Source organism: Coccinella septempunctata, chromosome X, assembly GCF_907165205.1.
Source record: "Coccinella septempunctata chromosome X, icCocSept1.1, whole genome shotgun sequence".
In the NCBI taxonomy this organism is placed as follows: Eukaryota; Metazoa; Arthropoda; class Insecta; order Coleoptera; family Coccinellidae; genus Coccinella; species Coccinella septempunctata.
Window position 1 is genome coordinate 510,530 of NC_058198.1, and position 14,581 is coordinate 525,110.

The 14,581-nt window shown below is 34.0% G+C and overlaps 2 protein-coding genes and 2 long non-coding RNA genes across 10 annotated transcripts in view; 1 reads left to right on the plus strand and 3 right to left on the minus strand.

Moving 5' to 3' along the window:
• Nucleotides 1-3,100, plus strand: part of LOC123321755 (agrin-like) — an 86,419-nt gene extending 83,319 nt beyond the window's left edge. For 4 of the 7 annotated variants that reach the window (XM_044909490.1, XM_044909495.1, XM_044909496.1 and 1 more), the window contains 8 exons: nucleotides 47-284; nucleotides 710-874; nucleotides 939-1,225; nucleotides 1,287-1,359; nucleotides 1,419-1,535; nucleotides 2,074-2,271; nucleotides 2,586-2,740; nucleotides 2,927-3,100. In XM_044909490.1, the coding sequence (XP_044765425.1) occupies nucleotides 47-284; nucleotides 710-874; nucleotides 939-1,225; nucleotides 1,287-1,359; nucleotides 1,419-1,535; nucleotides 2,074-2,271; nucleotides 2,586-2,740; nucleotides 2,927-3,084 (1,391 nt within the window). In that variant the 3' untranslated portion in view covers nucleotides 3,085-3,100. The remainder of the gene's footprint in view (nucleotides 1-46; nucleotides 285-709; nucleotides 875-938; nucleotides 1,226-1,286; nucleotides 1,360-1,418; nucleotides 1,536-2,073; nucleotides 2,272-2,585; nucleotides 2,741-2,926) is intronic. The other 3 variants (XM_044909491.1, XM_044909494.1, XM_044909492.1) reach the window with 3 other exon arrangements.
• LOC123321819 overlaps nucleotides 1-8,957 on the minus strand; it is a 93,791-nt gene extending 84,834 nt beyond the window's left edge. The window contains exons 1-2 of the long non-coding RNA XR_006538942.1: nucleotides 8,861-8,957; nucleotides 8,567-8,761 (exon numbers count right to left, since the gene is read on the minus strand). This is a non-coding gene — a long non-coding RNA (uncharacterized LOC123321819). The remainder of the gene's footprint in view (nucleotides 1-8,566; nucleotides 8,762-8,860) is intronic.
• Nucleotides 4,946-6,424, minus strand: LOC123321785. Its single transcript, XM_044909555.1, has 3 exons — nucleotides 6,160-6,424; nucleotides 5,896-6,098; nucleotides 4,946-5,843 (listed from the first exon to the last, which is right to left on the minus strand). Exons 1-3 carry the CDS (start codon nucleotides 6,287-6,289, stop codon nucleotides 5,157-5,159), a joined length of 1,020 nt encoding a protein of 339 aa, XP_044765490.1. The 5' UTR covers nucleotides 6,290-6,424; the 3' UTR covers nucleotides 4,946-5,156.
• Nucleotides 8,958-13,411: 4,454 nt separating the features above from the next.
• LOC123321813 lies at nucleotides 13,412-14,367 on the minus strand. The gene is made up of 3 exons (XR_006538937.1): nucleotides 13,740-14,367; nucleotides 13,573-13,678; nucleotides 13,412-13,473 (listed from the first exon to the last, which is right to left on the minus strand). It is a non-coding gene; the product is annotated as an uncharacterized LOC123321813 (long non-coding RNA).
• Nucleotides 14,368-14,581: the final 214 nt, after the last annotated feature.

Consider the following 14,581-nt stretch of genomic DNA (forward strand, 5'->3'; position numbering starts at 1 on the left):
ATTAGATTTCACCTTCGTTTCTACATTTTTCTACGATTTCTTTCAGACATTCGAGAAGTGCTCACGCCAGAATTCAGGGGTTCTAGTTACATAAGATATCCCCTCATGGTAGATATGAAAAAGAGTTTCAGCATGGAAGTAACATTTCTTCCAACCTCTTTGAATGGCGTTCTGATATATAGTGGTCAAAATCGTAATGGTCAAGGCGACTTCATAACTTTAAATTTGGTCAGAGGTCATCTTGAATTCAGATTCAATTTGGGAAGCGGTATAGCCAACTTGACGTGAGTTATATAGCCGAATTGTGAACTTTTGTTTCGAGGATTTTCTTAAAGCAAGTCTACGACTACCTCATGTTTGGTACAAAAAGTATCCAAATTTTCTTCCAAGAGACTCATTATAATAGTTGAACAGTAAGGAATGAAACAAACATATAATTATATATCCGAAAATGTTCAATTGAATTATTTATTTCCGTAGTCAACACTTGATATAATATTTTTAACTGCTCAACAAGTCAGATGAAAATTAGATTATTGCATTATTGTTCATTCAGTATAAATCTTTCTGAGTGGAGTGAAGTGAACCAAAGGAGGAACGTCTGCCTCCTAAGGTGGAAATTAATTTATAAAAATAAAAATATTTAATCTCTGTGTGAAATTTGTAACGTATTTCTTCAGTGAAACCTTACATAACTTTTAATTTTCAGAACAAGAGATACAATTGAAAACGGAAAGTGGCATAATGTTCGGATATCGAGAAAAGGAAGAGAAGGTATTCTTCAGTTAGATAATTCCAGTGTTGTTTATGGATTTTCTGGGATACCTATGAACGATCTTAACTTGGATTTGCCCCTTTTCATCGGCTCTGTTGAGTAAGAAAAAAATGCTTATTTTTTATTTTATATGCTCATTCGTTATGATTGAAATTAATTTCAGCTTGTGGAAAAAAGTACACAGATTATCTGGGGTGTACAAAGGTTTCAGAGGTGCGATACAAAAAGTTTTACTCAATGGAAAACCGCTTCCAATCAATACACAACTAGAAGACTGTTTTTCTGTATTTAGTAATAAAAGTAGTTGTTCAGTAGACGTAGGTATATACGATGGGGCCCCGTGCCCTCTCAGAAATAATCCCTGCAAGAATGGTGGAATATGCTTACCTCATATGGAAAATTATAGGTGTAAATGTAATTCGAAATTCAGAGGAAAAAACTGCCAAATAGGTGAGTAGAATGGAATTCATTCAATCGTAATTGCAAATCAACATTTTTTTAAATTTTTCAGCCCAAAGAAAGACGTATTCTATAAAATTCAATGGTGCCACATTTTTACAATACAAACACAATCATATCAGAAGGTGAGGCAAAAAATTAATCAATTATATTTCAAAATGCGCTAACAATATTCTACTAACAGTGACATCGAAAATGATTATTACGAAATCGAAGATAACTATTATACTTTAAATGAAGATAACAATACTAACAATGAGCTTTTATATGATGAAAATAGTGACTTCGATAGCGAAGACAGGTGAGAAAGTGCGCCTCTTGAAGATTAGCATATACCTTTGTAGATGTTTAATGTTGTTAACATTTCATTTATTTGCAAACTACAATTGATGAACCGTTCTACTGCATTCCCGTATACATGTGTGTGATGTCTTAAAGGAATAAAAATTATTATTGTTATTTACTGAGAATATTCAATTTGGATATTTCAGGCAACAGCTTTGTCAATTCTAATTTTTAATGATTCCATAAGTCTGTTAAATAGCACTAGATAATTGCTATAAAAACTTTTCACACTGTGGTAATATCGGTATTAGGTACGTTCTTATTTGATTTTTATATTATGCCACCGATTTTGTTGTTTAAAGCGCGAGTCCTGACAGAGGCCGAAAAGTTGTGAAGGGTTAGAAGTATATGCGTTTTTATTTATTACTTGGAACAAGATTCTTCTAGTTTTTCCCAATTTGCTCGTCAATATGATTCTGCACTTGCATGATATCACAGCTTAATTTTTTATTTACGCATGTTGACACGTAGAATTTTTTCATTTGTTGAAACAGGAGAAAACTTTACAGAAGGAAACCAGAAAGATGGAATAGATACGAAATCAAACTTAGAACATACGCTTCCGATGGTCTCATCCTTTGGAGATGTAAAAACAAAAAAATTAAACAGAACTATTTCTCAGTATCCCTAATAGATGGTTTCATCGAGCTGAGTTACAATTTAGGAACAGAAACAAAATTCTTCTCAATCAGGTAGGTTTAAAAAAGTCAGTTCTTCTCTCCTTGAAGACTAGAGGATTAAGAATTTTTTTTCGAAAAGAGTGTACCCGAAAAGAAAATCTGATTCAGTTAAAAAAACAATAGATTTCGTATGGCAGAAACTGTTGGACAGAATGAGCCGAATATGATGAAAATAACCAAATAAATCCTACCAGATAACTCACTACCATATCAGATATCTGAACGGTAGAAACTGAATGAAACAATGAATTTTTATAATAACTTAGTAAACCGCCACTTCAATCAAAGGTGTATAATTCAACACTGATAAAACATTTATTTTGCAGATCCGCCGAGAAAATTAACGATGGTGAATGGCACACCATTCAGATTCATAGAAGAAAAAGGATGGGAATCATAACAATTGATGATCATAGCCCCGTGAAGGGAACTGCCCCACACGGAGGTCTCATTTTGCATACAAATGCGAAGTTATGGATAGGTTTGTTCATTTTAGAAAAATTGATCATTCGAAAATATTGTGCCGGTAATTTCGGATTTGTGATAACTACCTGTTTTCCAACGAATCTGTTACTTCTCATAAGCTGTTGAGGAAGAGAATTTTGACAATTTGAAACTTTCAATTTTCAACTGAAGAAAACTAAACCTTAATACGATTCAATTACAGGTGGAGCTTCTACGTTGCCAATAGACTTGCCATCGTCATACCATAAGGGATTTGTTGGCTGCATTCAATATATTTTGATAAATGGTAAATCCTTAGACATGCTAAGCAGTATTGGGAATATCGATTATCATTATTGTCAAGAAGATGAAAAACAATAAATCGTCAATAATAAATCATCTTATTTTATTTCCTTCTTATCAAACACTTTTCAGTGAAATCACTGATTTGAGGTGATTTGTCGTTGGAAATTGAATGAAATTTGATTAATGTTATTTATGAATCATATCAGAATTCATTAAACAAATGTATATTGTTTGATATGAAAATTTTTCGTCTCAGCAGTATTTGAAGACCATTTTCGCAGAGTGGAGAATATTTTAGAAGAAGAATCTGATAATTAAGAACAAATCAACCTAGAACAAATTGATGTGAGGAACAAGAGAAAGAGAAATGATCTGATAAAAAACAATCGATGAAAAATATCATCGCTACAGAAGAAATCTAGGTTAATAAAAAAAACAATAACTGAAACGACGATATACTGACCACAGACAGGGAGAGCAACCGATATGGTGGAAGCACTACTCTCATATGGACCTTTACCAAAGAAACAACTAATAGCAAAATGGATAGATAATATCATAACAAACAGCATGCCCACATGGCCCAAATCATAAGCATGCGAACAACATCCACATAGCAATCCAACATACACAAACAAAAGGATAATGAATGAAGACACAATCAAGCATCTATGTAATAGCCTAAACAAGCAAGATTGAAGTAAAATTTATAAAATAGTAGAATAGTAGAAATTTATAAAATAGTAGAATGCTTGATACGTGTTTTTATGATTGTAAATGTTTGTGTCTATAGTTTTATGTTTTAAATTGATTGACTAGCTCTACACCCTAACAGGGTAATTTTTTATTGGAGTATTTGAATAAATGATGATGATGATGATGATGATGATGAATCTAAATTTGATAAGCTATAGGACAAGAGAAAATTTAAGCTGGACAGATCTGGAGAATGATCAAAAAGACATTTAACAACATATCAGCTTAGAGCAATAAAACAGTTCCTTAAAAGTTCTTTATAAACTATATACCAAATAACTTGAATATCCATGATAGTATAGCATTCTGTTATACGAAGCAAGCTTAAAATATAAATGATATTTTCAAAATACAAGAGAGCACTACAGATCATGCAAGTTTAAATCAAAATAAAATCTATTAACAGTGACTGCTATCCATATACAAGAATGCTTAACGTTCCTTCTTAAAACTAGACAGAAAAAAAGTACATCACAGATTTCATACTATACTATAGGCACATGAGCTTGCGATAACAGAAAAGAAACCACATTTTGAAATGTGATCTATTGGAACATGGATGTACACATGTTGGACAGCATACCATACAAATGTCTCGATATAAGGGGAACTCAACATTACTACTAGGCTCACCACAATCATACACCAAAGCATATTGAGATATTTTGGATGTATAACCAGATGAAGGGATTTTATGGAGAGATATGCAGAAGATCTCTCGGAAGATTGCCTCTGCCATGGTTGGATAAAATAAAGCATATCAACAGGCACTTCCTCTTGGAAGCATTCTAAGAAAAGAAGGAAGAGAATAGAAAAAACCATGAACTCAAGATGACGTCACAACATCCTCGGAGGATCAAGGACAGATAGAATCAGACCATAAAATATTCCAACCACTGTCCAAAATCAATTTGTAGAGTAATAGTAACTAAAACAAAGAGATCTACAGAATGCTACATTGAAGTATATAAATAATATCAATTTCTGAATTTTTAACACTTTTTCATTCCTAATTGTTGTATAGTCTTAAATGTATGGTATGCAACCAAACATTTGAAAAATAAGGAAATTATAGCGAAATATGGAGATTTCAAATAAACAATATTATTATTATCCTGTTGAACAAAATTAATAGTTGATTGTCAAATGAATTAATTTCCAATTGGAAGAAAGAAAGCACTGATCATGAAAGAAATTATATTTAAAGAGTCTATTTCACCAGCTACTAAACAATTGAAAAACAAAATCAACTCGAAATAATTAACCACTGGCTTCGAGTGAAAATCATTGTAACAATATACTTAAAATCACAAAGAAATCATCAAAATTATATAATATTGTAAAAATATTGATACATTAAACTCAAAAAAATATAAAATGTAAATTATTATTCAGTCTATGACTCCATTGAGAACAAGCTCCACAGCCTCTTGTAAATTCCCAGATGTTGTATGCAAAGCTCTTATATTCACTGCATCATTAGTCAGCCCCAGCTCATGCATCTGTCCAAGTTGATTTTCATACCTACCTGCTAAACTGCTAAAATTCAAATTTTCTGTTGCTGTACCTGGTGTTACAGGGGGTGTACTTGAAGGGGTATTATTGAATGCTTGTTGCAATGCATTATTGAACATTTCATTAGTGATTATATTTGAAGTGTTGCTTGGAGTAGACGTTGAAGAGTTACTGGCCACAGAATTAGTTGCATTTGCAATAGCTGCTGCAAGTTGAGCAGGTGTGATTGTATTAACTGATGGATTTCTGCTTGGTGAATGAGAATCCCGTGATGATTCTGTGTTTGAGTCCATATCTTCTTCATCTCCAGAAGAATTATTTGCTGGATAGTAAAAACCACTAGCTGAAGAGGCTTGTATTTGCATTGTTTGAGCTTGTATGAATTCACATAAAACTGCAGCTGCACGAATTATCGAAGGGTGCTTTCTTGCGATTTTCCTCAGTGTCTCAGGCTCCCGCAAAGTCAACAATAGCTCAGGATGGAGCAGGTATGCCACAGCTGTGTTGTCGGCATTAATAACGTTCTCTCGAATTATAGAAGCAGCACGATTCTTCATTACTCTCTGAAACACAAGTCAGGTCAGTTTTTTTTTAGGCAATGACACATCTACCTACATGAGCTATTGAATGAAAATTATGGACTCTTGCTAACACGTTCAGTTCCCAAGAAACCTTCCTTAATTCTTCATCAGTGTAAGTAACAGGGCAGTTTTCTGACGATAACTTTTCAAACACGTGAATTTCTGAGTCTTCATTAATATCATAATCAGACAAAGATTTTTCATCGTCGCTCAATAACCGACCACGATGGGTGAATTCTGAAAAAAAAAAAACAATTTCAGACAACTGAACGAAATAAAAATATTAACCAAGTAATACCTAAACTGTTCCGATCTTTATTGATAATATTAACTATTCTGCTCTTCAATTCCTCCAACTTTCCATTAGGTCCAATATGATCGATCCTGATACGATTCAATTTTTTATCCAACCAAGAACACAAATACATTATGAATTTTATAGAAACCTGAATGGTTTAAACTTTTCAATTGCATCAAACTATATGAATAAAATACACAAACAGGTACGGTATCTTCCGAATCACAATAGAAATAATCTCAAACAAAGTTGGTCATCAACAAAGATTAACCTCCTCTTTGACACTTTGTAGTCCACAGGCCACAGATTACAAAAACGTTACCTCTTTTCCAACAGTCTTTTGCACATAGACATAGAGACATGGAATGAGCAATGCCAGCATGAAATTGGCTATTTTATAGAAAGAGAGAAATGTACGTCGGGCCATTACCTGTCTCTTTTGTGTTCACATAGAGGCCAGTCCGGACCAATAAAAATTCTAGAAAAAGACAACTGCATGCCTGATGTTTAGTTTCTCTCTGTCACTTTTTTTGAACGTATTTCATACATAGATATGAAGGGAAAGCACAATCCATGTCTCTATGAACTATGCTTTTGCATAGTTCCGCGCATAGAGTCTATGTCTGTTCTTAAATTCAGTACTATATAGACACTGTAAAATTCTATAATCTTTGTCCCCAAACATAGTCACTATAAAATCAGAACCTTATATTAGTGTTCTGTGGTTATAACTTTGTTTGCCATGGACCTATAATACCAGTATTAGTATTATACATCTATGTTGTTTGTTGCTTGGTTTGGTTGGTCTGGTTTTGTATGGACCAGAGATAAACCTTTTTGCACTATGTTGATTAGTCTATGTAATCATAGACCTAATAATACATTATTATTATTATATATTATTAGGTCTTTGTCTGTAATATGTGGCATTGCAATGACTTTGAGATCACTGAGATCAGAGATAACCTAACTAAGCTAACATCCATACCCATAGCATAGACATAGAGACAGTCTCTATGTTTATGACTCTTATCAGAGACAAACTCTCTGCTCTTATATATAGTCTCTATGTCTATGCAATGAAGTTAATCTTTGGTCTATGTCCATGTAATCTGTGGCAATGCTCAAAGAACCGAAGATATAACTTTGCAAAGAACACAAATTAACCTTCCTCTTTCTTCTTTGACGATTTCGACGTGAAAGCAAAGAGCAGAGAAACAGTAACATATATCAAAATTTCTACTTCGAATGAATCGGATGATGTAAAATATATGAGTACTATCGAATATACACATATACATATACCTACCTTGTTTTGTACCTGCTTTCTTAACCTCTAGTATTTTGTACACTCAACACTAATTTTCAAAGATATTACACAATATCTTTGCTAATTTTGCCGTCATATCGCGACAAAATAATTTAATCCGAACGAACTGAAGTTAAGAAATGAATCAATAAGATGAGCAAAAACTTTTGTCGCAAATTAGGTGAATCTGATCTTGAAGGGTCATTGATTCTAAGGAGAGCATCAAGAGAAAATTCCTCTGAGATGAGTTTATCATTTCGAGGAAATTTCCCCAGGAATTATCCTGAAAATAATGACCCACTTCGCAAACAAACAATCCAGAATTCTATCGACATAAAAGTTGCTCTACAAAATATTGCATTTCCATTAAAATAATTGGACCGCTACTGAAGGACTATCTATCAGAGGATATCGATGAGATGAGAAAATTCTTACTGTCGTGAATATAGAAAATATGTTCTTGAAGGTTCATTAATTCTGAGGAAAGCACTACAAGAAAATTCTTCAAAGATGACATGGTCATTTTCGAAGGAATTTCCCCAGGAATTGCTCCACAAAATCTTTTACTTCCATTGAAATAATTGGACCGCTACTGAAGGACTATAAGAAGTATTTCGAAAAGATGAGAAGATACTTAGTGTCGTGAATATAGAAAATTTGTACTTGAAGGAATTTCGAAGAAATATCTCCAGGAATTATACCAAGAATAATGACCCACGTCGCAAACTAACCCTCCAGAATACTATCGACATGAAGTTGCTCCACAAAATATTGCATTTCCATAGAAATGATCGGACCGCTACTGAAGGACCATCAGAAGGATATCGATAAGATGAGAAGATACTCAGTGTCGTGAATATAGAAAATGTGTTCTTGAAGGTTCATTCATTCTGAGGAAAGCACTACAAGAAAATTCTTCAAAGATGACATGGTCATTTCGAAGGAATTTCCACAGGAATTTTACCAAGAATAAAGACCCACTTCGCAAACAATTCCTCTAGTATTCTATCGACATAAGTTACTTCACGAACTTTTGCATTTCCCACGGTATTCATCACGATTATCATCAGTGCCAGCTGATAAATCGAAACGACTCACATTGACGTTTACATCTTGCTTTTACGCTCTTGGTCCATCGATGGCTAAAGTTGGGAATGACTTCCAGGAGATCCCTTAGCAGCCCTGTCCACAAAGGACAAGACTGTGCTCTAAGACCTTTCCGTCATTCCATAAATGCTGACAGCGAAGTCCCAGGAAGTTAAGCACTACACTCACCACACTTTAATCAAGAATCTGAAAAAAAAAAGAAATATAAAGATTGGGAGGATAATCATTCGCAAGGATTCCGCATAAATCATAATCTCGAAGAAGTGGTATCACACCAATACTCACCGAGTCTCGATACTACTCAATACGGGAATACAAGTCTACTGCTACTTTTTATAACGTATGTTGTTTAGTCTTTTGCCACCAACTTCTGTCATGCTGTAAGAAGTTAAAGTTCAAGAAAAAATATTCAACAGTGAAATTGATAAAAATTTACCTGTTTTAGGTGCTGACAGGTGCATCATCTCATTATATTGCCTGTTCTTAGAGTGAAATGGTTTGATTCGAATTATCTGATTCATTAACTTTCTTATGTAAAATAAATGATTATCTTCGATCTGTTCTCTAGATGATTTGTTACTCCACTGAAAAAAAAAAGAAGGGTAAATATTAGGAGGATAATCATTCGCAAGGAGTCCGCATAAATCATAATCTCGAAGAAGTGGTATCACACCAATACTCACCGAGTATAAGAAAACCATTCTCGATACTTATAAATACAGAAATCCAGGTGGATCCTTCTCCTTATAACGTATGTTGTCTAGACTTTTGTCACCAACGTCTGTCATGCTGTAAGAAGTTAAGGTTCAAGAAAAAATATTCAACAGTGCAATTGATAAAAAATTATTACCTGACGTAGGTGCTGACAGGTGCAGTATCTCATTATATACTCAGTTCTGAGGACAAAATCGTTCGAGTCAAACTATCTGATCCATTAACTTTCTACTGAAAAATAAATGATTATCTTCTGTTCTTCAGATAATACGTTACTGCGTTAAATATTTACGTATTGAATCTTCAATACTACCCATTTTGTCAGTAACGTATATCAAAATTCAATTTCGAATGATATAAAATATATGACATTATCGAATATACTTATTATCTTGTCTTGTACCTACTTTCTTTACCTTTTTTGTACACTCAACACTTATATCGCGACGAAATAATAATTTAGTCGAAACGCAATTACGCTATGAAATGAATCAATAAGATGAGAAAAAACTTTAGTCGCAAATTTGTTGAATCTGATCTTGAAGAGTCATTGATTCTAAGGAGAGCATCAAAAGAAAATTCCTCGAAGATGAGTTGATCATTTCGTAGGAATTTTCCCAGGAATCATCCCAAAAATAATGACCCACTTCGCAATCAAACCCTCCAGAATTCTATCGACATAAAGTTGTTCCACAAAATATTGCATTTCCATTGAAATAATTATACCGCTACTAAAGGACTATCAGAAGTATGTATATCGATAAGATGAGAAGATACTTAGTGTCGTGAATATAGAAAATGTGTTCTTGAAGGTTCATTCATTCTGAGGAAAGCACTACAAGAAAATTCTTCAAAGATGACATGGTCATTTCGAAGGAATTTCCCCAGGAATTTTCCCGAAAATAATGAACCACTTCGCAAACAAATCCTCCAGAATTCTATCGACATAAAGTTACTCCACAAAATATTGTACTTCGATTTAAATAATTGGACCGCTACTGAAGGACTATCAGAAGTATATCGAAAAGATGAGAAGCTACCTAGTGTCGTGAATGAAGAAAATTTGTACTTGAAGGAATTTCGAAAAAATTTCCCCAGGAATCACCCCGAAAATAATGACCCACGTCGCAAACTAACCCTCTAAAATTCTATCGACATAAGTTACTTCACAAATTTTTGCATTTCCCACGGTATTCATCACGATTATCATCAGTGCCAGCTGATAAATCGAAACGACTCACATTGACCTTTACATTTTGCTTTTACGCTCCTGGTCCATCGATGGCTAAAGTTGGGAATGACTTCCAGGAGATCCCTTAGCAGCCCTGTCCACAAAGGACAAGACTGTGCTCTAAGACCTTTCCGTCATTCCATAAATGCTGACAGCGAAGTCCCAGAAAACACTACACTCACTACACTTCAATCAAGAATCTGAAAAAAAAGAGAAGGGTTAAGATTGGGAGGATAATCATTCGCAAGGATTCCGCATGAATCATAATCTCGAAGAAGTGGTATCACACCAATACTCACCGAGTCTCGATTCTGATCAATACGGGAATTCAAGTCTACTGCTACTCCTTATAACGAATGTTGTTTAGTCTTTTGCCACCAACTCCTGTCATGCTGTAAGAAGTTAAAGTTCAAGAAAAAATATTCAACACTGAAATTGATAAAAATTTACCTGTTGTAGGTGCTGACAGGTGCATAATCTCATTATATTGCCAGTTCTAAGAGTGAAATGGTTTGATTCGAATTATCTGATTCATTAACTTTCTTATGAAAAATAAATAATTATTTTCTGTTCTCTGGATGGTTTGTTACTCCACTGAAAAAAAAGAAGGGTAAAGATTAGGAGGATAATCATTCGCAAGGAGTCTGCATAAATCATAATCTCGAAGAAGTGGTATCACACCAATACTCACCGAGTATAAGAAAACCATTTTCGATACTGATAAATACGGAAATCCAGGTGGATCCTTCTCCTTATAACGTATGTTGTCTAGACTTTTGTCACCAACCTCTGTCATGCTGTAAGAAGTTAAAGTTCAGGAAAAAAAATTCGACAGTGAAATGGATAAAAAATTATTACCTGACGTAGGTGCTGACAGGTGCAGTATCTAATTATATATTCAGTTCTGAGGACAAAATCTTTCGAGACAAACTATCTGATCCATTAACTTTCTACTGAAAAATAAATGATTATCTTCTGTTCTTCAGATAATACGTTACTGCGTTAAATATTTACGTATTGAATCTTCAATACTACCCATTTTGTCAGTAACGTATATCAAAATTCAATTTCAAATGATATAAAATATATGACATTATCGAATATACTTATTATCTTGTCTAGTACCTACTTTCTTTACCTTTTTTGTACACTCAACACTTATATCGCGACGAAATAATAATTTAGTCGAAACGCAATTACGCTAAGAAATGAATCAATAAGATGAGAAAAAACTTTAGTCGCAAATTTGTTGAATCTGATCTTGAAGAGTCATTGATTCTAAGGAGAGCATCAAAAGAAAATTCCTCGAAGATGAGTTGATCATTTCGTAGGAATTTTCCCAGGAATCATCCCAAAAATAATGACCCACTTCGCAATCAAACCCTCCAGAATTCTATCGACATAAAGTTGTTCCACAAAATATTGCATTTCCATTGAAATAATTATACCGCTACTAAAGGACTATCAGAAGTATGTATATCGATAAGATGAGAAGATACTTAGTGTCGTGAATATAGAAAATGTGTTCTTGAAGGTTCTTTCATTCTGAGGAAAGCACTACAAGAAAATTCTTCAAAGATGACATGGTCATTTCGAAGGAATTTCCCCAGGAATTTTCCCGAAAATAATGAACCACTTCGCAAACAAATCCTCCAGAATTCTATCGACATAAAGTTACTCCACAAAATATTGTACTTCGATTTAAATAATTGGACCGCTACTGAAGGACTATCAGAAGTATATCGAAAAGATGAGAAGCTACCTAGTGTCGTGAATGAAGAAAATTTGTACTTGAAGGAATTTCGAAAAAATTTCCCCAGAAATCACCCCGAAAATAATGACCCACGTCGCAAACTAACCCTCCAAAATTCTATCGACATAAGTTACTTCACAAATTTTTGCATTTCCCACGGTATTCATCACGATTATCATCAGTGCCAGCTGATAAATCGAAACGACTCACTTTGACCTTTACATTTTGCTTTTACGCTCCTGGTCCATCGATGGCTAAAGTTGGGAATGACTTCCAGGAGATCCCTTAGCAGCCCTGTCCACAAAGGACAAGACTGTGCTCTAAGACCTTTCCGTCATTCCATAAATGCTGACAGCGAAGTACCAGAAAACACTACACTTACTACACTTCAATCAAGAATCTGAAAAAAAAGAGAAAGGTTAAGATTGGGAGGATAATCATTCGCAAGGATTCCGCATGAATCATAATCTCGAAGAAGTGGTATCACACCAATACTCACCGTGTCTCGATTCTGATCAATACGGGAATTCAAGTCTACTGCTACTCCTTATAACGAATGTTGTTTAGACTTTTGCCACCAACTCCTGTCATGCTGTAAGAAGTTAAAGTTCAAGAAAAAATATTCAACAGTGAAATTGATAAGAATTTACCTGTTGTAGGTGCTGACAGGTGCATCATCTCATTATATTTCCAGTTCTTAGAGTGAAATGGTTTGATTCGAATTATCTGATTCATTAACTTTCTTATGAAAAATAAATGATTATCTTCTGTTCTCTAGATGATTTGTTACTCCACTGAAAAAAAAGAAGGGTAAAGATTAGGAGGATAATCATTCGCAAGGAGTCCGCATAAATCATAATCTCGAAGAAGTGGTATCACACCAATACTCACCGAGTATAAGAAAACCATTCTCGATACTGATAATCACAGAAATCCAAGTCAACTGCTGCTACTTATAACTTATGTTGTTTAGACTTTTGCCACCAACTTCTGTCATGCTGTAAGAAGTTAAAGTTCAAGAAAAAACATTCAACAGTGAAATTGATAAGAATTTACCTGTTGTAGGTGCTGACAGGTGCATCATCTCATTATATTTCCAGTTCTTAGAGTGAAATGGTTTGATTCGAATTATCTGATTCATTAACTTTCTTATGAAAAATAAATAATTATTTTCTGTTCTCTGGATGGTTTGTTACTCCACTGAAAAAAAAAAGAAGGGTAAAGATTAGGTGGATAATCATTCGCAAGGAGTCTGCATAAATCATAATCTCGAAGAAGTGGTATCACACCAATACTCACCGAGTATAAGAAAACCATTCTCGATACTGATAAATACGGAAATCCAGGTGGATCCTTCTCCTTATAACGTATGTTGTCTAGACTTTTGTCACCAACCTCTGTCATGCTGTAAGAAGTTAAAGTTCAGGAAAAAAAATTCGACAGTGAAATGGATAAAAAATTATTACCTGACGTAGGTGCTGACAGGTGCAGTATCTAATTATATATTCAGTTCTGAGGACAAAATCTTTCGAGACAAACTATCTGATCCATTAACTTTCTACTGAAAAATAAATGATTATCTTCTGTTCTTCAGATAATACGTTACTGCGTTAAATATTTACGTATTGAATCTTCAATACTACCCATTTTGTCAGTAACGTATATCAAAATTCAATTTCGAATGATATAAAATATATGACATTATCGAATATACTTATTATCTTGTCTTGTACCTACTTTCTTTACCTTTTTTGTACACTCAACACTTATATCGCGACGAAATAATAATTTAGTCGAAACGGAATTACGCTAAGAAATGAATCAATAAGATGAGAAAAAACTTTAGTCGCAAATTTGTTGAATCTGATCTTGAAGAGTCATTGATTCTAAGGAGAGCATCAAAAGAAAATTCCTCGAAGATGAGTTGATCATTTCGTAGGAATTTTCCCAGGAATCATCCCAAAAATAATGACCCACTTCGCAATCAAACCCTCCAGAATTCTATCGACATAAAGTTGTTCCACAAAATATTGCATTTCCATTGAAATAATTATACCGCTACTAAAGGACTATCAGAAGTATGTATATCGATAAGATGAGAAGATACTTAGGTCGTGAATATAGAAAATGTGTTCTTGAAGGTTCATTCATTCTGAGGAAAGCACTACAAGAAAATTCTTCAAAGATGACATGGTCATTTCGAAGGAATTTCCCCAGGAATTTTCCCGAAAATAATGAACCACTTCGCAAACAAATCCTCCAGAATTCTATCGACATAAAGTTACTCCACAAAATATTGTACTTCGAT

Excerpts from the sequence above, each read along its gene's own strand:
- LOC123321785 (XM_044909555.1), bottom strand. The coding sequence starts at position 6,289 with ATGTATTTGTGTTCTTGGTTGGATAAAAAATTGAATCGTATCAGGATC. Across the intron at positions 6,099-6,159 it reads TAAAGATCGGAACAGTTTAG|AATTCACCCATCGTGGTCGG; the intron begins GTATTACTTGGT and ends TTTTTTTTTCAG. Across the intron at positions 5,844-5,895 it reads ATTTTCATTCAATAGCTCAT|AGAGTAATGAAGAATCGTGC; the intron begins GTAGGTAGATGT and ends CTTGTGTTTCAG.